Source organism: Pelobates fuscus, chromosome 2 (assembly GCF_036172605.1).
Source record: "Pelobates fuscus isolate aPelFus1 chromosome 2, aPelFus1.pri, whole genome shotgun sequence".
Taxonomy (NCBI): Eukaryota; Metazoa; Chordata; class Amphibia; order Anura; family Pelobatidae; genus Pelobates; species Pelobates fuscus.
In genome coordinates this window covers 135,682,969-135,706,912 of record NC_086318.1, presented here as the reverse complement: position 1 = coordinate 135,706,912, position 23,944 = coordinate 135,682,969, and the positions used below count along the sequence as shown (strand labels likewise).

Genomic DNA, 23,944 nt, shown 5'->3' with positions numbered 1-23,944 from the left:
GCTGCACCAAAATGCTGGCGGGCACCCCGGTTGCAGGGATCGACAGGGCGGCCAGGCCCCCTGGAATGACGGGCTCAGTCACAGCTGCGACCGTGGTAGTTCCACCAGTGCCTCTTTGAGATCCTAGCACATATGTGTATTGGCTACCTTAACATCCCCCTCAGCAAGGGTGTGTGTCAATGTAGAATACACGGAATCCTTCCCTATCCACAATGGTATCCTTGTCCCCTTTTGCTCTTGCACTTTGTCCTTCAGCTCTTCCTCATTTCTAAAAGAGAGAACCCAGACATCAAGGGCCTTACAGTAGGCAAGACAGACCATAAAATAGCGGCATATTCCAATTATCTACTGTTCTATGATATGACACTCCATCAATCCTTCCTTACACATGGGCTCCTAGCTAACTTTTGCAACAATCACACAAAATCCTCCATCCTAAACTTCTTGATCCCAAGTGCCCAGGCTGACCCAATCCTCCAGATGTTCCTTTTTCGATGGTCTGACACCTCCATCAAATATTTGGGAATGTGGGTGACCAGAGACACCAGCCAACTATACAGGGCCAACATTCATACAACAGATCATACTAGAAAAGTTCTACCAGAATTTGGGGGACTGGGAGATGCCACACCACTCTTGTCTTGGCAGGGTGGGAGTGATTAAAATGTATCTCCTAACACGGGTGCTCATTCTGATTCAAGCATTAACAACATACATACCTGCTGGCTTCTCTAAATCATTGCCCTCCGTAACACTGACCATGCTGAAGACTGTGCTACCTGCCTTCAAGCAGTATTATCAGGCCACACACAAATTACTATAGAAAAAAGTGAAACCGCACTAGATAATTACAGCAGCCACCTTCAAAGATCTTCTGGCGGCTAAAATAGAAACATACAATAACTATAGTGCAATATGCCCATGGCCTTCTCCTGTCCGCTGCTCGCACCCATACGGTCAACTCACGCTTGCAGGACTTCTCGCGGGTGGCTCCTCTCCTTTGGAATACCCTGCCTACCATCATCAGACTAACCCCTAGTCTTTAATCGTTTAAAAAGTGCCTCAAACCCCATCTCTTTAGGAAAGCTTACAGCCTCCCAGAGTAACCTCTACCTCACATAACTGTCCCTTGCTCTCTCCTAAAGAGCAGCACTCCATTCTCTCCTCCAGCACCTTGTTTGATTGCTACCTCCTGTCCTGTTGTGTTTTACGCCCCACCTCCTATAGACTGTAAGCTCGTTTGAGCAGGGCCCTCTTCAACCTATTGTTTTTGTAATTGTCTCCTTTATTGTCAAATCTTCCCCTCTCCTACGGAATATGCTGGCGCTATATAGATACCAGTAATGATAATAATAATAATATGTAATACAAAGTTGACAAATATTTGGTAAGTATATTTCAGAACACTCAAATTTAAATGAGACTATGGAACTGGCTCAAGTATATCAGACAAAATTGAAAGATACCCCAGAAATATGGAAATCGGTCTTTATTTGCTTCCACAGAAAAGTGAAAGACACCAAATCATCCAAAAGGAATATATCACACGGATTGAAAATATAAAATACCTTACATGTACAGATGTTCTTAAAAACAAAACCAAAAAAAAAAAACACACACACGTGGTACAGAATGTAGCATAAATCTTTTTAAAGGTAAAATGGCCATCAACAATCTTAAATACCCTGTCTGCTATCATATAGTGCCAATCCATTAATTCCATGTGCTTACACTGACGTTCCGTAACGTACATGAAGTAAACAAAGAACAATATTAGAAAATCCAAGTCCTGTGGTGGTCACTTTGCAAAAAGTCCACATGATAAAGTCACTTATTGCCTTATAAAGGTAAATAACCTGCATAAACTTAAAAATCATTAGCTAAAACCATACCAAGATACACAGAAAAAGTGCATAATATAATAAATACATGCCAAAAAGTTATACATTTACCAAAAATATATTTCACTATAATAAAATATTATACCAATAATATAATAATTTAAATAATTTCAAAATCTGTATTAAGACCATTTAGAGAGAGGGATACCAATCCAAAAATCCACTTAATTTCCATCTTGCTCAGATCTTCAGACCTGTAGGAATAAAAAAAATAAAAAATAAACTTGTATCCTCATCATCTCTCTGTGTTAGCCAATGTGCTTTAGATATATTTTTTCCCCTAGAAATGAACTCAAAAGGAAAATATTTTTAAGCAACTTGTACAATGAGGTTGAGTTAGGGATACTTTTAAATGAAAGGGAAATGAGGACAATTACAGGTTTGCCATTTCAGAGGCTAGTAAGGTGCTGTCAGGTATAAGAAGGATATTGATTCATATAATTATTATATAAATGTGTCTGTATATCAAAAAATAGTACAACCCCACCTATATATATCCGTCACAATTTTGGTTGTTTTGTTTTTTAACTTTCGGTTTACAAATCAATAATTTTAGAATTTATTTGAGTTTATTATATTTATTATATTATATAATTTTATAGATTAAGTTTCTATTCCACAGTCTGTGTGGGAGCTGCTCCTGTTCACTTAATATCAAAGCAGAACCTGCATACCACATTGGTTTCTGTATCAGTACAGAAGTGAAATCAGCAAAAAATAAATAAATGATTACAGGAAAAAGAGTTGCATATTTCTGAAGGTTTTTTTTTTTGTACATTTTCTTTTATTAAGGCATTTGTAACAGGGTACAGAATAAAGAAAGGGAAACGTGTGAGCAATATAAAAAATACAAGATTAGTACCACGGTAACATATGTGGTCCACATTTCCGTGAAAGTGATGCCTCATTTTGTGTTTTATGTCGTTTAACAATGTTGTTGTAAAGTCAAGCTTATATAATGTGCAGTGCAACTTATGGAACATGTCTAGTGGTACCAGCGCAGAGCTATTAAGGTAAGTTGCATTAGACTCGAGTAGGGTACTTCAGTGTACACCATGCCTAGGACATGTGTTCCCTCCAGCAAATGGACCTGGCCTGTATCAAACGGGGTAGTCCACCAGCTTACTTCTACTCTCCGTGTTACATGTGTGCCAGAATGTATAGGTCAACAGTTAAAGTACATATTAGGTAGATTCTAAGTTTAACACTCAAGTAGGTCTGGCTAGTCCAGCGTTTGTTCAGCAGGATAGGTAGGTTAGACAGGCAACATTAAGCTATGAACAGGTTAAAACATATTTGAAATGTGTGAGCCTATGTATAACACATTACTGGTGCTGCGTTTGGTACAATTCAATCATTGCTGGTACTATATGTTATTAGTCAAAACAGGTTAATTCTCAACGCACAAGTCTCCTTTTCCTATTTGCAAATAAAGTCCTGGTTCCACAAACAAACTATGATTGGGACTGGAAATGTACAGGAACAACAGCTGACGGTGGTAGAAAAAATCTGCCTACGCCTCTCGCCCCCTAAAAAATTAATCTCTGAAATCTACCAATCAATATACACACAATGACCACAAAAAATTCTCCTTCACAACTGCATGGGAGAAAGAATTCAAATATAACCTAACTCTGCAGCAGTGTAAAAACATTCTAAAGGCACATAACACCCTTTCTAAATGTGCCTCACACATGGAGCTCTCTCGTAAAATCCTATACAGGTGGTATTTAGTACCTACTCGCATTAAAGCAGCGCACCCTCAAGCATCTAACATATGCTGAAGATGCCAGCAGCATAAAGGCACAATGCTCCATATCTGGTGGACCTGTCCCATCCTAGCCCCATTCTGGGACGCAGTTTCCACCATAATTCAAGAGAGCATAAAAACAATATTACCCAGAACACCCGAAACATACCTCCTCCAACTATTTCCAAAAGGAATGAGGTGGTAGCAAAAATACCTAACATATCAGATACTCATGGCCAGGGCCGGTGCAAGGATTTTTGCCGCCCTAGGCAAAAGAAAAATTTGCCCCCCCATGTGACATCACAATGCCCCACCCATATGATCTGCCATATGAACTAACGCCAGTGCTGCACACAGTGTTTACATTAAAAAGCCTGCAGGGACAGGCTATAGACACCGGAACCACTTCATTTAGCTGCAGTGGTTCTGGGGACTATAGTGTCCCTTTAATGTGAGGTTAATTAGAGATTAGTGTCACTAAAAATATACTAGATTGCCTACTTACAACCAGATGAAGATGGTGATGGGCACTGGCTGCAGTTTGGCTCCACTGGTCTTGTGTAGAACCGGATCTCTGGAGGCTGTTTGTAACTGCGGTCACAAAATTAAATGTTCTGGGAGAACAGGAAGCAGCTCCATTTTTTGAGGCCCCTTACACAGCTCAAGGTCTGGGCCCCAGGGCCTGACGGTGAGTTTGCCCATAAGGCCCACCCATAAGTCCACCTATATGTTCCACCCATTAAATTCACTCACAGGGAGTGTAGTGTGTAGGGGATGTGTTATGTGTTATTGTAGAGGATCTAATGTGTGTACTTATGGAATGTAGTGTATAGGCATACCAGTTTGTGTAGGTGATGCAGTGTGTTTGTGTGTAGTGGAAGCAATGTGTGTTTGTGGTTGTGTGTAAGGGATCCATTGTGTGAATCTGTGTTTGTATGCATAAGGGATGCAAGGTGTGTGTCTGTAAGTGTGTGCATTGAGTGTGTGTGGCAGGGACCTTTCCAGGTAGTGGAGCGTATAAGCGACACTACCTACATCGTAGGAAAATGTTCAGATGAAAGGATACAGAGATCCTTTCATATGAACATGCTCAAGCCCTACTTTGAGCGGGTGGTGGATGTAGCGGCAGTATGTGCCCCTTGGTTTCAGGATAGCGAGGGACTTCCCCTACCTGATTTCCTCACCCCTTCCTCCGGTACAATAGAACAAGTCAGATAGGCGAAAAATGAAACCCTTTAGAGAAGGCAGAGGCCTCTCAGCTGCTCCAGGGATACAGGGAAATGTTTTCCGCCTTGCCAGGGTACACCTCCGCTACAGTCCACCGAGTTGAGACCCAGGTAGAAACTCCCCTACGGCAATACCAAATGGGGTATTCGTCTGATTTTCTTGGTGAAGTTACTTGTATGCTGAATTTCTTCTGGAGAACGTTCGAACCAACACCAAAACTGCGAGCTATAATAACTCGGGAGGAAACGAATCTGGAAACGAACATATCTGAAATACCATCTGCCGTTAAAGGGTTTTTTTGCCTTCTTTTGTATCAACAGCATAAAAAAAATAGCTTTTTAGGTCAAACACGATGGACCTTTTTCAATTTAGATTACTATGTAACTATTTTAGTCCCCCCCCCAAAAAGAACAGAAAACAAAAAAAACATACAGAAGATGAGCAATGCTCCCATGAGCAGAACAATAGCTGTAATACATTTTGCTACTTTTTTAACCCTTAACCTCAAGCTTTCATGCATGCTGTTGTGGTAAGTAGGTGACAAATACAATCTAGTAACAGAATTAGGTCTTGCAATTTTTTTACGTAATTCTATATTTTGCAGTCCTCATAAAAGTCCATAATTTTATACTTGTACATAATATAGATATTGAATCTAAAAAACGTCATAGAATATTGTTTTTTCAAAGTCAAAGATAAGATATTTTAATGTTTAAGGCATATTAATATTTTTTTCCAAGCTATTTACACATAGGCATGGGAGTACATGAAGTGTAATAAATGCAAATAATGATTTCATGAAGGGGTAATATGAGTAAGTAGTAAGTGGTTACCGAATTGCTGGAGATATGCATAAGGCCATTAAGAAGAACAAATGATGACTATTCTATATTACATTTCACAATGTAGATGGACCACCTAGTTATTATTTACCATCACTACTCTTACTACTCTTACATTTGTGAAATATTTCTCTCTCATCTTCCAGCCACAACTCGAAGAGTATCAGAGGTTCCTTGCACACCTCCAAAGTCACTCTCTGAAGCTGATCTTTCCCGAAAAAGAAATAATAAGAAAGCAAAAGGAGGAATAAAGGTATTTTGTTTTTAATTTAGATTTATTACCCATATCCAGTTGCCAGCACAGAAGTTAATGAACACGTTTGTAAAAATTCATGCTACACAATAATGTACTGTAAAGTTTGCATAATGTTTGACTTATGGTGGGTGTGTAGCTTGGATAGGTTAATGTATCTGTTTTTATTAAAGAATTTTAGATAAATATGATAAGCAAACAGATGCTGAATTGCACTTTAAAACCACAAAAAACAAAAAGGATATTGTGAAGGAATATCCCCTTCACTTTCGACTTTTTTCGCATTTCTGGGTTCGTATGGATTTTTATTTCATTTATTTGGTTCGGCTCCCGAACCGAGACCACCCCAGAGACCCATTAGAACGTGGAACGTTATGTATTCTGTACGAAAACTGCCAAGGAACTAATTAACTGAATGCTTCACTGGGTGGCCGCCATTTTGTGCATACGAAAGCATGTGGTCGGACAATGGATGGTGGCTATTTTGTCTCCCGAACACAGGCAGCTGGACTTAGTCGTTGAGTGTCTGGAACCCATTTCAGCCAGGCACTCTCCCGAACACCAGTCACCATGGACCTGCTGCTCATTCCCTTTCTATGATATCTACAAGAATGGCGTTCGGGAAGTACATACTACTGAACCAGGGGAGCATTCTACATGAACCAGCTTTCGTCTACCTTATGTGGTTTTCGTACAAAACCCCACTGACTTGTCATTCCAAAGCATAAGTTGGCCTTTGATATATGTTATGAGTTGTTTTTTTTTGTAAATATAATTTTTATTGTCAGACGGGTCAAAATGAGACTCGCAGGTCTCCAGTTGCATATAAAACATTCGTTTAGGACACAACATGTGTCTGAGCATAAGAAAGTATAAGGTATTGCATCAAACTTACGAGGTTGGGCGCGCAGGCCCGTAACAACATCGGACTCGCAGGTCCTTAACCATATTAAGTGGTCCTGTCTAAGGGACCGGGTTCTGATGAAGTCTTCCAATTACAACTGTGTCAGAAATTAGGACGGGTTCTAACCTGTAACGTACATTTCGGGTCTTATGGACCCCGGAAGGTCCAGGAGTGTCACACGAGAATAGTCACACTCTTTTGTAGCCTCACCCTGTCCCTGTCGGGTAACCGGCCTACTTAGGCCTTCAGTACATGGTTAGGGCTCCGCACCTTCCTGGTCGGTGCGTATCAACTGGGACGGGAGTCGGGGAAGGGGGGAGTGGGTTGGATAGGGAAGGAGGAATAGGGTTAGTATGTCGTCTCTGTGTCAGTCGGTCTTGGGCCTGTAGGTGCTAGGGTCGTCAGTATCGTCTGGAATTCTGGTTTCGCTGTCGTCAGTATCCACTGCGTCCAGATGTCTAGGTATGTTTGTTGTTGCGGACCAGCCGCGTACATAGTGAGTTCCTCTATGGCTCTGAGGTCTTCCATTTGAGCAAACCAGAGGGGTAAGGACGGGGTCTCCTTCGTCTTCCAGTACCTTGGGATCGTCTGCTTAGCTATATTTATGATCCGGATCGTAAGTGATTTTTTATATTTGGATGTGGGGACATTTGTGTGGTGGAGCAGCATGGCTGCTGGTTCATATGGTGGGGGATTGTCCGAAAAGCGGGCAATGATAGCGTGAATTGTGTGCCAGAAGGGTTGTATCAGATCGCAGTCCCACCAGAGATGTCTAAGTGTGCCTATTTCCTTTTCGCACCTCCAGCAGAGGCGAGATGCATTTGTGTCTATGTGGTGTGCTGTGGCCGGTGTGCGATACCAGCGTGTGAGCAGTTTATAGGCAGTCTCTTGGCTCTTGCTGAATATGGAGCAGTGGTGTATGATATTGCACATCTTCTCCCATTCCGGGGCGCTAAAGGTGCGTTTCAGGGATTCCTCCCATTTGCCCATGAAGTTCGGAGGTGTAGTTGGTGTGTGCGACTATGAGTTGTTTTTTGTAAATGTTAGGATAACATTTATTTTGGTAGCTCTGACTTTGCTCTGACTTTGGGGTCTTCAAAGGACAAGATAGTTTAAGAAAATAAATAAATATGCATTCTATATGACGCACAAGTAGGGGAGCATTTGGGAAATAGTGATCACAATATGGTAAATTAAAATAAACTCAAAAAAGCAAAAGCAAGTGGGGTATACTAAAACATATAATATTAAAAAAAGCCAATTTCAATATGTTTAGGGCAGCTCTACAACATATCGACTGGCATAAACTCCTTAGTGATAAAAACACTGAGGATAAATGGAACCTATTCAAACAAATATTAGAAAGGTACATTTCTCAGCATGTACCATTGGGTAATAAATATAAAAGAAACAAATTAAAACCAATGTGGCTTAGTAGAGAAGTAAAACAAGAGATTAAAAATAAGAAAGGGGCATTTAAAGCAAATCAGAGGCATCCTATTTAAGATATAAGGAAGCCAATAACGCTTGCAAAAAGGCAATTAAAGTGGCTAAACTAGAAAATGAGAAATTGATAGCTATAGAATGCAAAACCAACCCCAAACATTTTTTCAAGTACATCAATTCTAAAAAAACCAAAAAATGAAAGTGTAGGTACACTGGAAACAGAGTTGGGTTTATTAGCTAATGAAGAGCAGGAAAAAGCAGAAATCTAATTAACTATTTTTCTTCAGTATATATTGATGAGGATCCTATGGCAAGAGATATGCAAATAATTGCTGCAAAAAACTTGCAAATAACTTGTGATTGGCTAACTCGAGACAAGGTGCTACAGCTATTAAAGAAAATTAATGTAAATAAAGCTCCGGGGCCTGACGGTATTCACCCACGAGTACTTAAGGAGCTAAGTGGGGAAATAACTGAACCTCTGTATTTAAATTTTCAAGATTCTTTTGTTTCAGGTGTTGTACTGGAAGGTTGGAGGAAGTCAGATGTTGTTCCTATATTTAAAAAATGGTTCAAAATCCTTGCCTGGAAATTATAGATCTGTGAGCTTAACTTCTGTAACTGGGAAAATATTTGAAGGGCTATTAAGGGATAATATTCAGTAATTCATTGGGAAGAACTTTGTTATTAGTAATAATCAGCATGGTTTTATGAAACATAGGTCATGTCAAACTAACCTAATTGCATTATACAAAGAAGTAAGTAGAAGTATAGATCAGGGTGTTGCAGTGGATGTGATCAACTTGGATTTTGCCAAGGCATTTGATACGGTTCCTCACAATAGGTTAGTCTTCAAACTAAAAGAAATTGGTCTAGATGAATATTCTTGTTCCTGGGTAGAACATTGGCTTAAGGATAGAGTACAACGAGTTGTCATTAATGGTAAATTTTCAGGCTGGACAAAAGTGGTAAGTGGTGTCCCTCAGGGTTCTGTTTTGGGACCACTTCTATTTAACATATTTATAAATGATCTTGAAATAAGCATTGAAAGCCATGTATCAGTGTTTGCAGATGACACAAAACTTTGTAAAGTAAAAAAATGTGAACAGGATATTGCTTTGCTGCAGAGGGATATGTATTGGGGGACTGGGTACTAAAATGGCAGATTACATTTTTTTGTAATTTTTTTTTAATATTCTTTATTTTTGTCGTGCAAGAATTAACAACAGTGTCTGTGTAGCCACAATAGCCATAACAGACGCGATCACATGTAACATATAAAAACAGTTTAGTGTCGTAATTAAACTCAGCACGTTTTTGTTATAAACTGAATCATGCGAATAAACATTGAGCAGTGTACCGTTCTACATAACTGTCATTAAGAGCATTTAGGTATCTAGGTCTTATGTTGATCTGTGAACTTTTGGATTCTTTATTTGTTAAGTAAGGTGTTACAGGCTTCTCAATCACTGCTATAAAAGTGTGTTACGTGAGTTCCCAGTAGGACGCTATGGCATAGTAATGCGCACATTGTTATATAGAAGTGACAAGCTTGTCCAAGCATTTGCGTTATCAGGGTAGTGTTAAGTATGTGTTATGTAACCGTGGTTGGCTGCGCTAGCTTGGTTGCTTTTTACTATCATATTATTGTGTATTTATTGTGTGTTTTTGTCAACGTATATCAATCAGTTTACATTTGTTTCCTATATAGGTCGACAGTAGTTATCTCAGAGATAATGCAGAGTTAAAACCTAGTGACACATCTTATGCCGAGATTGCCTAGACATATTCTTGGTCGCATACATGCCGTGGGCTGTGCAAAATGGTACTGTCATTATGCCTATCTATGAACCTCCCTGCGGGCCTAAGCTAGGTGTCCATCTGGCGACTCGCCTCCGGTCGCCTCTGCCCGGCTCGCCTCTTGTGTGGATGGGGGGGCAGGGGAGGGTCACGGGTGGGTGTAGCGGTGGGGGGGGGGGTTGAAGGGAGGGCTGGTGGTCCCCATCTCCACCTGCAGACCCCAAGCGGCCCAGGTCAGACGCGCCACCGCCGCCCACTCTGTGTTTTATTCTCTCCGGTCACCTTCCGGCCAGATAGAGGATCCAGGGGGTCCAGCACTGTTGATATTTTTCCATGTTGTTCCTTATCGCCGCCGTGAGCCTTTCCATCTCGTGTATCTCTTCGACTTTAGCCATCCACTGCTGGAGTGTGGGTGTCTGTTCTGATTTCCATCTGTTCGGGATCAGAGCCTTTGCTGCGTTGAGGAGGTGTTTTGTCAAGGATTTTTTATATTGCGAGAGAGGCGTCTGAGTGTGGTGGAGCAGCATCTGGAGCAGTTGAAATGGGGGCTCCGTGCCCTGTATCTCACCGATAGCTCAGTGGATCTCCCGCCAGTAGGGGGCTATCCTTTCGCACGACTACCATATGTGGAGGTCTGTTCCTGGTCTCTCCCCACATCTCCAGCATGGGACTTCAGGCAGCATGCGGTGGAGCCATTCCGGGGTTCGGTACCAGCCGATGAGCAATTTGTAGTTTAGTTCTTGTAGCTTGGAGCACATGGAGCTCTGGTGCGTGAGAATATATATTTTGGTCCACTGGGCATCGGAGAGCTCTATTCCCGTCTCCCACCTTGCTGTGTGTTTCGCTGGTTCGAGTGGGACCTTCGATCGGAGCACAGAGTAAAGGACTGAGATCCCCCGGGGGATGTGCGTCCCGCTATCGCAATATTTCTCGAACTCCGTATGGGGTCTGTGAAAGAGATGTCTCCCTTGTTGGGCATTATAGTAGGTCTTGATTTGGATGTACCGAAATCTCTCTAGCCCTGTTGGGGTTTCGGTCTCCAGTAAGTCGGGTAGTTGTTTTTTTTTTTTTTTTTGTGAATATTATTTTTATTATTTTCGTCGTTCAGTCATAGAAAGCATTGAGACTCGCAGGTCTCCAGAATGGATTACATTTAAAGGTAAGGTATTAACATCTGTTCGGGCTCGCAGGCCCACACTGTTGTCGGACTCGCAGGTCCCTTGTATCGTTTCTAATGCATTTTTGACAATACATGTCTTTGAGCGTGGTATAGTTGAGAATGACCTCCAATACCAATGTCCTTCGATGTGTAAGGGTAGAAAGTAGTATGTATGTCGCTGAGGTGAGTGGAGTGTAGTCTGTGAGCTACAGTCATTGGAAAAAAGTAAAATTTAGCGTCTTCTGCCTCTTTCCCGCTCATCCCCCTTATATTTCAGACCTTGCCTCTTAAACACACGTCCCACTAGGGGACAGAATGAAGTGATGGTGCAGAGGTTTGGTCGAACCGTTTGTTACCGGGGTTGTGCGTCCTATTAGTTGGGGGTCCATGTTATCTGTGTGAGCCTCCGTTCGGAGTCCAGAGATCCCCTATAGGGGTTGGTGCGGTCAAGAGGGTTGGGGTATATGTGTAGCTTAGGTCGTTGGGGAGGAGAGGGAGAGGTGAGTCGGGGAAGGGAGGGGGTTCGGGTGGGTCTGCTGTCTGTCGTCTCCTGTCGTCTGTAGTGTGAGTTCTGGGTTTTATCTGTCCGTGCCCTGGTGTCCGTCAGTTCTGAGTCTCTGTTGGAATCCTTCTTTTGCTGTCTCAAGGATCCAATGTGTCCATATGTCCATGTAGGTCGTAAGGGTCGAGTTGGCCGTCATTGTCAGTTCCTCTATTTTCCTGAGGTCTTCCATTTGGTTAAACCAGGTTATTAGCGGGGGTGTTACGCTTTGTTTCCAGAATTGGGGAAGTACTTGTTTGGCTACATTAATTATTCTAATGGTTATGGATTTTTTGTACTTAGAGTGGGGAACAGCTGTGTGGTGTAGGAGTATTGCTGCCGGGTCCAGGGGGAGGTGCGTCCGAGAACTTCTTTAGGATCGTATGTATCCCCTCCCAATATGTTTTGATCTTACCCCCTCCACACTCCAATGAAGAGACCATGCAGAGGAAAATACTCAGGTAAATTACTCTGTGTGTGCGATCTGGGTCTGGCAGCAACACTCTACCTGCCTGTCAACAATTTTTAAAGCTCGGGTGTATCCTTACGTAAAATATATAAATAACCAAAGACCAAAGATTAAATTTAAAAAATATATATTGTATTGCTACATACAAGTAATTTCAGTAAGACAGTAAGATTTCTAAAGGAATGACTCACTCACAAAAATCTAAATTACGTTTAGTCAATATTTATCTTGCAGAAGCTTTTTCATTGTTCTTTCCCAGAGCTGGTAGATACTCCCCAGGCTCAGGGTATCACCTTCTTCTATCCTCAAAATATGTTGTTCACGAACAATAGTTTGCTAATAGAACTGATTGAAAAATAACAAAGACTGGCAAACAACAGTTGCAGGACCAATGAGAGGGTTTTTCAGGAGGGTTATTCATAAAAACTTGAAAAACTATAATTTTACATTTTGTGTAAGTAGGGAGAGTGTGTCAGGTTGCTGGTTGGGTGTGGGGGGTAACCCCTAATTGAAATATGTAAGAAAGAAGGGAAAGAAAGGATCGGAGGTAGAAAGTAACTGATACCTCACAAACCTATACTTTCAAAGTACAAGTGCAACCCATGGACCAATAATAAAATTAATTAAAACATAACCTTTAATAAATTAAATGTTAAAACAGGTATGTAAAAAGTATCACAGCTAATTGTGCTGAAAGTTAAGGAGAGGGAAGGAGTACTGGTTTGAAAAATCAGAAAACGAATCATAATAACAGGGAAAAGGGAGGGGAGTACGCTCTAATAATAGGAGAAACCTATATATACCAAATATCAACAAAAGCGCCTCCGTGGGCACTTCTTAAAAAAGTCTAGACTCCCATAGTCTGCCATGTCCAAAGTCCGTACAAAATGAAAAAGAGAGCCAGACTCCTTCCCCTCACACTGATTGCTAACCGTTGCTATCTGGTAAATAGATAATAACATACTAAAATCACAGCGTGGTGGTTTGTCTAAAGATTAGAATATAGCTGCAGCATCATCCCTTATCTAACTACCACCCACTGCTCTAAATTGTCCCGATGCGCGTTTCGCCAAATACTGGCTCTTCCAGGGGAAACAAGTCGAAGTATAGCGGTGGTTTAAATATCCCGCCCTCAGCTCCTATTGCATGTTGATTCCACCAACCGGACTGAAGGGCAAAGATGATGTAAGTAATGTCTATTAACCCTTTATGATTAGGGTTATATTAAATGAATTACAATTCTATTAATAGATGGGTGAAAAAAACAAAAAAACAGGAGAAAGTAAGCTGGATAATTATAGTCAGAAAACAAAAAAATATATCCCTTGGTAAATATCGGTGTAGAACGGACACTATTAAATCATTGTTATATTAAACCAAAACGTACTGTAAAGCAGAAGTATAGCATATGATCTGTACAAGATTGGTGGAGTAATGAGCTACTAGCAGCAAATGTTAACAAGTAGTACATGTAAAGAACAATTACAATCGCCTCTAGCCAACTGTATGTGCACAAACAATGTAACTAGTCAGTATATCTGTACAGTCTTAATGTCAGAGTGTCAATGGTGAACCCTCATCTCAAAAGGGAAACACACATGGCTTAAAAGAGCCGATGTCAGAGATGTGTTATCTAGTTCAGTGTATTTAAGGGGAACAAAATTGTGCCGATACTCGTTACAGCATCTTAAGGGAATCCTTACAGATAAATATACTAATCGATCTAGTGGTAAAAACAGAAACAAAAAAAATAAAATTTGAAGAAATTTACCATTTTTTTTTTTTTTTAGATTGTTGTTTAGAAGCTACCTTTATGGAAAAACCACAATTATATTTAAGTTGCTGAAAATGAACCAGCCGTTGTCAGACTAAATAATAGTACCCATACAGTGGCCAGGTATTAAATTGACAGAGAAACAATCTTTATATATTTCTACCACAGTCCTTAACAAAACAAAAAGTCAGACCTCATGATAACTTATTAAATGTCATCTACTGGTGATAATCAGCCAGTTGGTTTAGATGCCCCAATTAAACAATTGTAAAGAAGGGGAACTAAAGCTCCCTTTATTCTAAGGATGAATGAATGGAGTAAAATTAAACTCTTCATTTAGTCCTTTGGGATATAAGGCCCTAAACTGATAGATCCAATGAGATTCAGCCTTAAGTAATGCTATATTAATATCTCCTTTGCAATGATTTAGGGATAATTTTTGGATTGCTTATAATTTTAGTACATCAGGTGTGGCTGCATGATTTAGCCGTACATGTCTAGCCACTGGAGTGTCGATATGTAAATTGGTTATGGAGTTGATATATTGTAATATTGAATGGCGTAATTGTTTTTTAGGTTTTGCTGATGTATTGTAAACCGCACACACGTTATAAGGTAAATTACATTGGTGGAACTCCAGTTGACAAAAGCATTGATAGTCACCTCCTTGGAGGCTTGTTTGATAACAACCGGTTTAGTTTGTAAAATAAAATCACAAGCTTTACATTGTCCACACTTGTAAATGCCTTCTGTGGGTTGAAGCCATGTGGGCGCTGTTTGTGATGGTTCCAAGTGGCTAAGTGTAGGATGATCTGCCAGATTTCTTGCCCTTCTGAAAGTCATTGAAGGTTGGCTGGCAATTTTATTTTTTAGAGATGGATCATATTGCAATACTGGACAATTTCTTCGGAAAACCTGTTGGGCCAAGTCTCAATGGTTATCATAAGTGCCTAAAAATCTAATAATTCCTGGAGATGTAGAGGTATTTCTAGGAGGTGTATGTAGGCTTCCTGGTCTGTCTACTACTTTTATTCGTAGGTATTTGTTACATGTGAGTTTACAGAGAAAGAGGTTCTATTTCAACTGTCAAATGTAAAGACAAATAAGCCAATGGGACTTGAAGGAATACACCCAAAGTTATTAAAAGAGCTTAGTGGTGTACTAGCAAAACCATTAACAGATTTATTTAAACCAATCATTGTTAACAGGAATAGTCCCAGAAGATTGGAAGTTAACGAATGTTGTGCCCATTCACAAGAAAGGTAGTAGGGAGGAGTCGGGCAATCATAGGCCAGTAAGCCTTACTTCAGTAGAGGAGAAAGTAATGGAAACCATATTAAAGGATAGGATTGTTGAACATCTAAAAACACATGAATTTCAAGATCAGCGACAACATGGGTTTACTTCAGGGCGATCATGCCAAATTAATCTTAATGATGTTTTTGATTGTGTAACTGAAATAATAGATCAGGATGGTGCAGTAGACATTGCTTACCTAGATTTCAGTAAGGCTTTTGACACTGTTGCACATGGAAGGCTTATTAATAAACTGCAATCTTTCAGTTTGGATTCCAATATTGTTGAATGGGTAAGGCAGTGGCTGAGTGACAGGCAACAGAGGGTTGTAGTCAATGGAGTATATTCGAAGCTTGGGCTTGTCACCAGTGGGGTACCTCAGGGATCTGTACTTGGACCCATTCTCTTTAATGTTTTTATTAGTGATATTGCAGAAGGTCTTGATGGTAAGGTATGTCTTTATGCTGATGATACTAAGATATGTAACCGGGTTGATTTTCCAGGAGGGATAAGCCAAATGGCAAATGATTTAGGTAAACTAGAAAAATGGTCAGAGTTGTGGCAACTGACATTTAATGTGGATAAGTGCAAGATAATGCATCTTGGACGTAAAAAACGAAAAGCAGAGTATAGAATATTTGATAGAGTCCTAACCTCAAAATCTGAGGAAAGGGTTTCAGGGATGATTATTTCTGATGACTTAAAGGTAAGCAGACAATGTAATAGAGCAGCAGGAAATGCTAGCAGAATGATTGGTTGTCTAGGGAGAGGTATTAGCAGTAGAAAGAGGGAAGTGCTCATGCCATTGTACAGAACACTGGTGAGACCTCACTTGGATTATTGCACGCAGTTCTGGAGACCGTATCTCCAGAAGGATATTGATACCTTAGAGATGGGCTCCTAAACTGGTTCATGGATTGCAGGATAAAACTTACAAGGAAAGGTTAAATGAACTTAACATGTATAGCTTGGAGGAAAGATGAGACAGGGGGGATATGATAGAAACATTTAAATACATAAAGGGAATCAACACAGTAAAGGAGGAGACTATATTTAAAAGAAGAAAAACTACCACAACAAGAGGACATAGTCTTAAATTAGAGGGACAAAGGTTTAAAAATAATATCAGGAAGTATTACTTTACTGAGAGGGTAGTGGATGCATGGAATAGCCTTCCAGCTGAAGTGGTAGAGGTTAACACAGTAAAGGAGTTTAAGCATGCATGGGATAGGCATAAGGCTATCCTAACTATAAGATAAGGGCAATAATGAAAGTATTAAAAAAAAAATTGGGCAGACTAGATGGGCTGATGGTTCTTATCTGCTGTTACATTCTTTGTTATCTCTGTATTGTACTCTGCTTAAACTATTTTCTGGATATCTTTATATTGTTTTATTGTATGATCCTTTCTGTATTATGCCCATGTCTCTGTATTGTATGAGTAGCTCTGTACTGTATAGTGAGGAATAAAATTCTGGGGGAGGAGTCTGCGCCAGAATTTCATATATTTCATCAGCTGCCACTGGTTTCCATTCTTACTGTTCGATTTTTACAACTGAACACCTGTTGTCTGCTACTCGGCACTCCATGAATAGATCTGATTCGATGCCAAGTCAGCAGAATTCATACGATTCACTCAGGACTCACTGCTGGCAAGATGTGCAGCCAAAGCTATATGCAGAGCCTGTGTACTAAACATCATCTATACGTTTTACCTAGGACTCAGTGCTGCACACAACATGTGCAGAGATAGTATTTCTTGGAAGATCAACCCAAGAATACCTGTCTTACTTATTTTATTCCTCTGTATTTTCGTTTTCAGTTGTAATTCTCTTCACCTCCCTCCTCTATAGTATAATAGTTTAAAAAACTATTGTGACTTTCTTGATTAATCCTTGCTTTGTTAAATGTATGTTTATTGTTGTTGTTCTTGTTAGTTCTCCAATATATAGTCTGGTTAATTTATGTTCACCTATCACTTTCACCTATCTGATCTGTCAAATTCCTATATCTCTATAATCTTGAATTCTAAATTGTTTTTTTGTTTGTTTGTTTGTTTTATGATTTGTATTTCCTTGAAATATACCTGCATCATGATGAGCTGCTCTCCTCCTCGAGTTGTGTGTGGTGAACACTCCATGCGGCCACGCTGCTCCCCTCCTCCGGTTGCACGGGCCTAATACTGCACTGAGTGAAAAAGAGAAATGGCAAATTGTCATATACTTGATAATTTGGCATCACTCTCGCACTTTTTGGAGTTTCAGAGATGATGTGGACTAATCAGAACATGTGTTACCCTATATAATGCTTATTTGGGCCCTTATTCAGTGCCTGTTTGTGGTTTCTGCCCTGGTACACGTTTAGTGCTTATAGTAAGTCTCTTTTGATATTCTGATATTGACCGTGGCTTGTATTTGACTTTGTGTATTTCTGGTATCCTGCCCCAGCTTGTTTATTCATATATCCATATTTCTATAATCCTGACCTTGGCTTTAACTAACTTTGCCTCTGTCTATATTAACATTAAGTCCAGCCACTCTTAGGCCCAGTAATATGCCTATTTAGTACCTTTATTTGTGGTATTGCCATTTTCTGTACGTTATAGTAATGACCCCATGAAAGATATATATTGTGATTTGATTTCAAAAGACTCCTACATACTGTCTTTCCCCGAAAATAAGACTGGACCTTCCTCCGAAAAATGCACTGGGACTTACTTTCGGGGTATGTTCTATTTCGGGGAAAAACATTAGCAAGCATGTTCTAGAAAGCAGGTCTACGTTTGGGGTCATTCCCGGACATAGACCAGTTCCCATGAATCTATGTTCATGGGAACTTTTCCGAACATAGATTAGTTTACTCAGAGCCGGCGCGTCCCAAGGGCGACTTAGGCACACATAATGCATCCCTTACACACACACATACACAGACTACTTCTCTTAATGCACCCCTTACAGGCACACACACTGCATTACATTACATACATAGAAACACACCTTGCAAATTTTTATTTTCCTAGGGTGGCACCTTTCACCGGCCCTGAGTTTACTCGCGAATGGAATCCTGCAAATCGATGTTCGGGGAAAATAGCATCTAGTGACTAGGGTTTATTTTTAGGGTAGGGCTTATATTACGAGCATCCCCCGAAAATAAGCTAGGTCTTATTTTCGGGGGATGTCTTATTTTCAGGGAAACAGGGTAATATGAGACATTTTCTTTAAAACATTTATGTTATCATGTAGTGGTTTATTCGTATTATCTATCCAAAATTTCTGTGATAGAATTTGATTAAATGAATTAAAGCAAATCACTTACAAGTATGAATTTGTTTACTTTTTACTAATGACCAATCGCAAATAAAAACATCCAAATTAATATATCCAAATTAAGAACTAGCTCACAAATAATTTAATTAATGAATAAGACAGGTCATAAAAAAAGTAATTAAAAACATTTAAAAATATATTATGGTCAATATGACTCCCATATAACTATTTAGAGGACAAGGTAGTAAAATTAGATATTGATATAATGTCTCTGGTCCCCCTTTAACTCCTGCATGCCAGCATGTATGTGTTATTACAATAAATACACAAGATCCAGCGCACTCTCCTATCTACTAAACAGCAACTTCAATGTTGACAGATATTAGTTTGTAAAAGTTTTTTTTTAAAAACACCTAATCTAGGCAAAAAAATGGGGATTTAGTTACATTATATGATCATACATTGCATAAGCCTGCCACAACGTCAATGTACCCCATCTTTGGCAGGTCCTACTCTCACAGTCTAATGTCTGCTCTTATGAGATTAACCACTTACTTGGGGAAAAATTCCATCTGAGGCTCTCTGCAGTGCAAGGCTAAATAGGGACCTGAGATGAGGCACCTGTAACAGGGAGGGGTGCAGAACCAAGGAGTTGGCTAGACTCCCAAATATATATAGGAAACATGGGGGGATGGTTGCACTCACCTAAACATGCTTAAATGGGGTGCTGCTGGGGGCCATATTATACAATAAATACACAAGATCCAGCGCACTCTCCTATCTACTAAACAGCAACTTCAATGTTGACAGATATTAGTTTGTAAAAGTTTTTTTTAAAAACACCTAATCTAGGCAAAAAAATTGGGATTTAGTTACATTATATGATCATACATTGCATAAGCCTGCCACAACGTCAATGTACCCCATCTTTGGCAGGTCCTACTCTCACAGTCTAATGTCTGCTCTTATGAGATTAACCACTTACTTGGGAAAAAATTCCATCTGAGGCTCTCTGCAGTACAAGGCTAAATAGGGACCTGAGATGAGGCACCTGTAACAGGGAGGGGTGCAGAACCAAGGAGTTGGCTAGACTCCCAAATATATATAGGAAACATGGGGGGATGGTTGCACTCACCTAAACATGCTTAAATGGGGTGCTGCTGGGGGCCATATTATACAATAAATACACAAGATCCAGCGCACTCTCCTATCTACTAAACAGCAACTTCAATGTTGACAGATATTAGTTTGTAAAAGTTTTTTTTAAAAACACCTAATCTAGGCAAAAAAATGGGGATTTAGTTACATTATATGATCATACATTGCATAAGCCTGCCACAACGTTAATGTACGTATGTGTTATTACACTGGGTTATTTTCCAAAGTAATTCTAGCATTTATCTATGGAAAACTTAAAAATTTAGAGCTTGCTGTTAGATATGGTAATGATATATCTAACATTCAAAGTCCTCCCTGTTTCAAATAGCTACATGAAACACAAAAAAAAAAAGATAATTCTGGCCTACGGACCATTGTGGTGTCATGGAGTTCATGTGTTGGGGATTTCCATATATGTAGAATAAAGCACAATGGGTTTTATCTCCGTAAAGACAAAGGGGAGGCTTTGTGGGTGGCTGGGGGTGCCAAAGGGGAGGCTTTGTGGGTTGCTGGGCTGGGGGTGCTGAGGGTTGCTGTGTGTAGCTGGCCGAGGGGCTGCACATACCTGTGTCCTCCTGTGTTACAACACGCGTTTGAATGGCTGCACACATGGGAGGGAGGTGGAGACTGCCAGCACAGTCACAGTGAGGCTCTAGCGTGACTGTCTCTGTCCGAGACGTTACATGCAGGGGAGGAGCGGAGGAGCAAAGTGGCAAACCGGCGTCAGGGCCATCTTTAATATTGATTGGACCCTGGGCAGTCATTTGCTTGGGCCCCTTGGACCTTGCCCTCCTACTCCCTAGCATGCAATTATGCCCTCCTTACCAACATGCAAAAACAGCCATTATATATCCGTGCACCTTAACCATTTCTCACCTAAGGCACACCATAGCTCTTCCACAAATTCTGCTGCACACCACAAGCACCAATGTATGGCCACGGGGTCACCATGCACCAGCACACTTGCAAAAGGGTCACACTGTCCCCAAGGTGCTTTCCACAGTGTCACACTGTTCCCACTTTGTTTACCACAGTGTCACACTGTCCCCACAGTGCTTGCCACAGTGTCACACTGCCCCCACATTGCTTTTCACAGTATCAAACTCCCCCCACGGTACTTGCCACAGTTTTACACTGTACCCACAGTGCTTGCCACAGTGTCACACTGTCCCCACAGTGCTTGCCACAGTACCACATTGTCCCCAAAGTGCTTGACATAGTGTCACACTGCCCACACAGCACTTATATGTGTCACATCAGCTCATATCAATTTCCACATTGCTCCACAGCACTTGGCACAGTGGCAATTTAACAACACACAAAACTTGCCTGTTGCCAGTGTCACTTTGCCAAATACAACATGCCACAGTCAGTTTTCTGCTTAAAAATATACCACAGTCAGTTTGACCATTAAACATATGACGAGCCAGGTGCCCATTAAAAAAGATCAGTCAGTGTGCCCATTAAAAAAATACCACAATGTGGCCATTAATAAATATCACAGTCAGTGTGCTCAATAATAAATATCACACTGATGCACAGACACACACGGACAAATACAGACATGCAGTCACAATGTGTATTCTGCTGTCTGTATTTCTGAGTATGTCTGGCATTTTATACCCGAGTAGATGTCTGAGAGTGTGTGTCTGACAGTGAGTATCCTTGTGCTTGAATGTATGTCTCTGTGACCATGTGTATGTTTGTGTCTGGGGCCGTATGTGTGTGGGGTAACTTCTTGCAGTGTGTTGTGTATGTTTGAGGGGCTGTCTGTGGCCTTTGTGCATTGTGTTTATGAGGAAACTATGTTTCATGACTGTGTGTGTATGATGACTGTCTTCAGAGGGTGACTGTGACAGGGTGGGCACAAGGGTTACTGTGGAAGGTGAGTGTGACAGGACCAGAGGGGTGAATGAGACAGGGTTGGGCCGTGAGTGTTGGAGGAGGGAGTGTGACAGAGCGAGGGGAGGTAGGTGTGACAGGATTAGGGGTTTAATGTAACAGGGTGGTGTGGCATGGTTGGGGATGAGTTTTACCAGATTGGGTTGAATGTGGCATAGTTGGAGGAGGGAGTGTGACAGGGTGAGGGGAAGTTAGCATGACACGGTTAGGGAAGGTTTAGGTGACAGGCTTAATGTGGCATGGTTGGGGGGTGAGTATGACAGAATTGGATGGGTTAATGTTATAGAGTGAGTGTGGCATGGTGATGGAGCTGAGTGTGACAGGGTATGGGGGTGAGTGTGACAGTGCGAGAGAAGATAAGTGACAGGATTAGGAGGGGTTAGTGTGATGAGGTGAGTGTTGCAGAGCGATGGGAGATGAGTGTGGCAGGATTGGGGAGGTTAATGAGAGTGTGGCAGGGTGCAGGGGGGTGAGAGTGTGTGGGAGGTGACAGTACACAATGTGTGAAGGAGGGTGACAGAATGTGAGGGGGGTGACAGTGTGTGTGAGGGAGGTGACAGTGGTGTACTTATGTGCAGTGTTGTCATTGAAATGCAGGTGTGTATTTGTGTGCAGTGTTGGCGTTGGAATGTAGGGGTGCATGCATTGCCACACACAAATACACACTTACACATTGACACAGACATGTGCACACACTGTAATACATACATGTACACATGCAGGGATGTATTTTTGTGAAGTGTTATCATTGGAATGCTCGGATATATGCACTGCAACACACGCACATATATGCACACACACTCAGAAACACACAGATACACAGGAGCAAAGACAGGTACACAGACACATAGGTACACATGCACAGGTACATATGCATATAAGAATCCTTCATACTAAGATCTACACTTTTCACAAGTTATATTGAATGTTTTAGAGATGTGTATTTTTATTTTTAATTGTTGAAATTTACCTTGATTATAGGAACAGCAGATATATTTTCATACTCAAACACACAGGAACACTTACAGAAAGGTATACATACACAGACAAACAAGTACACATTGACACACAAATACACAGGTACACATTGATACACAAGTACACATACACATAGGTACACATTTACACGCAGGTACACATACACACAGGTACACATACACAGACAAACAGGTACACTGACACACAAGTACATATTGACACACAGGTACACATACACACTGACATACACAAACACACACAAATATATATATTTTTTTGTTTTGTTTAATTTCTTTTTATTGTTTTCGTTTAAGTTGTCAGTATATAGGGTACAGAAGGAATAGGGATACTTAAAGTGGTTGAACATAGTGGGGTTCACATTAGTTATACAGAGTCAATAAAATTCTCGGTATAAGCAATTGCAATTACAGTTACATTTCCCCTTTGGGGCTTTCTATGTTTTTGCTGATAGGTATGTGTCGCCCGTTCGGGATTACTAGTAGCGGTGTCAATACCTTTCAAAACATGGCAAGCAACATTTGGACCCTTTGGTCCCAACAGATACACTCTAGGGCTGTGAGTGTGGGATATTTGAGTTAAATATATCGTCGGTTGAGCTGTCATAAAAACAGGACTGATGAGGTTACTTGTGGGCTTAGGAGTTAGAGGCTCCCCGACCTTCCAGTTCCGTTGTTCCGACATAATATACCCAGTGGGTTAATGGGTCTCCTGTTCCCGCCAGACTATTCACCTGTGTCTCTAGCAGTCGTCTTGTTGTTTGTTGTCTTGCGGTCGGGGATCCAGGTAAGTCTCCCTAAGGGCTTCCGGGGGTAGTCTGTGCTCGTACCTGCGTGTGGTCTCGTTTTGTCTGTTAGTCGTGCATACGGGGTAGGGTGGAGAGGAGGGACGGGCGTGCGTCCGCACGTCGATCAGTCGGGTGTCTGTCCGTTTGGGTGGGGAAGGTAGAGGGGGAGGGGGGGAGGGGGGGATGGGGGGAGGGGGGGAGGGGGGGAGGGGGGGAGGGGAGGGGGGGGGAGGGGAGGGGGGGGGAGGGGGGGGTGGTGGCTCCTCGGGAAGCCAGGTGTCGGGGTGCGCTGGGTTGGTGGAGTTCTCTTACTGGGACTTCGCTTGGGTCACCAGCTCGTGTGTGTAGGTAACTGGGGTCTTAGTGCTAACCATTTTCCCCTAGCAAGTCTGGGAGTCTGTCTCCAGTCATTGTCAGAATCCAGTGTGTCCATGTGTCTAGGTACCTCTGGGCTCTGTCCGTCGCCGTCAGGT

The 23,944-nt window shown here is 41.2% G+C and overlaps 1 protein-coding gene across 1 annotated transcript in view; it reads left to right on the top strand.

Moving 5' to 3' along the window:
* MCF2L2 (MCF.2 cell line derived transforming sequence-like 2) overlaps positions 1–23,944 on the top strand; it is a 446,256-nt gene that overhangs the window by 128,960 nt on the left and 293,352 nt on the right. Inside the window, exon 14 of the mRNA XM_063442725.1 lies at positions 5,867–5,973. Within this exon, the coding sequence (XP_063298795.1) occupies positions 5,867–5,973 (107 nt within the window). The remainder of the gene's footprint in view (positions 1–5,866; positions 5,974–23,944) is intronic.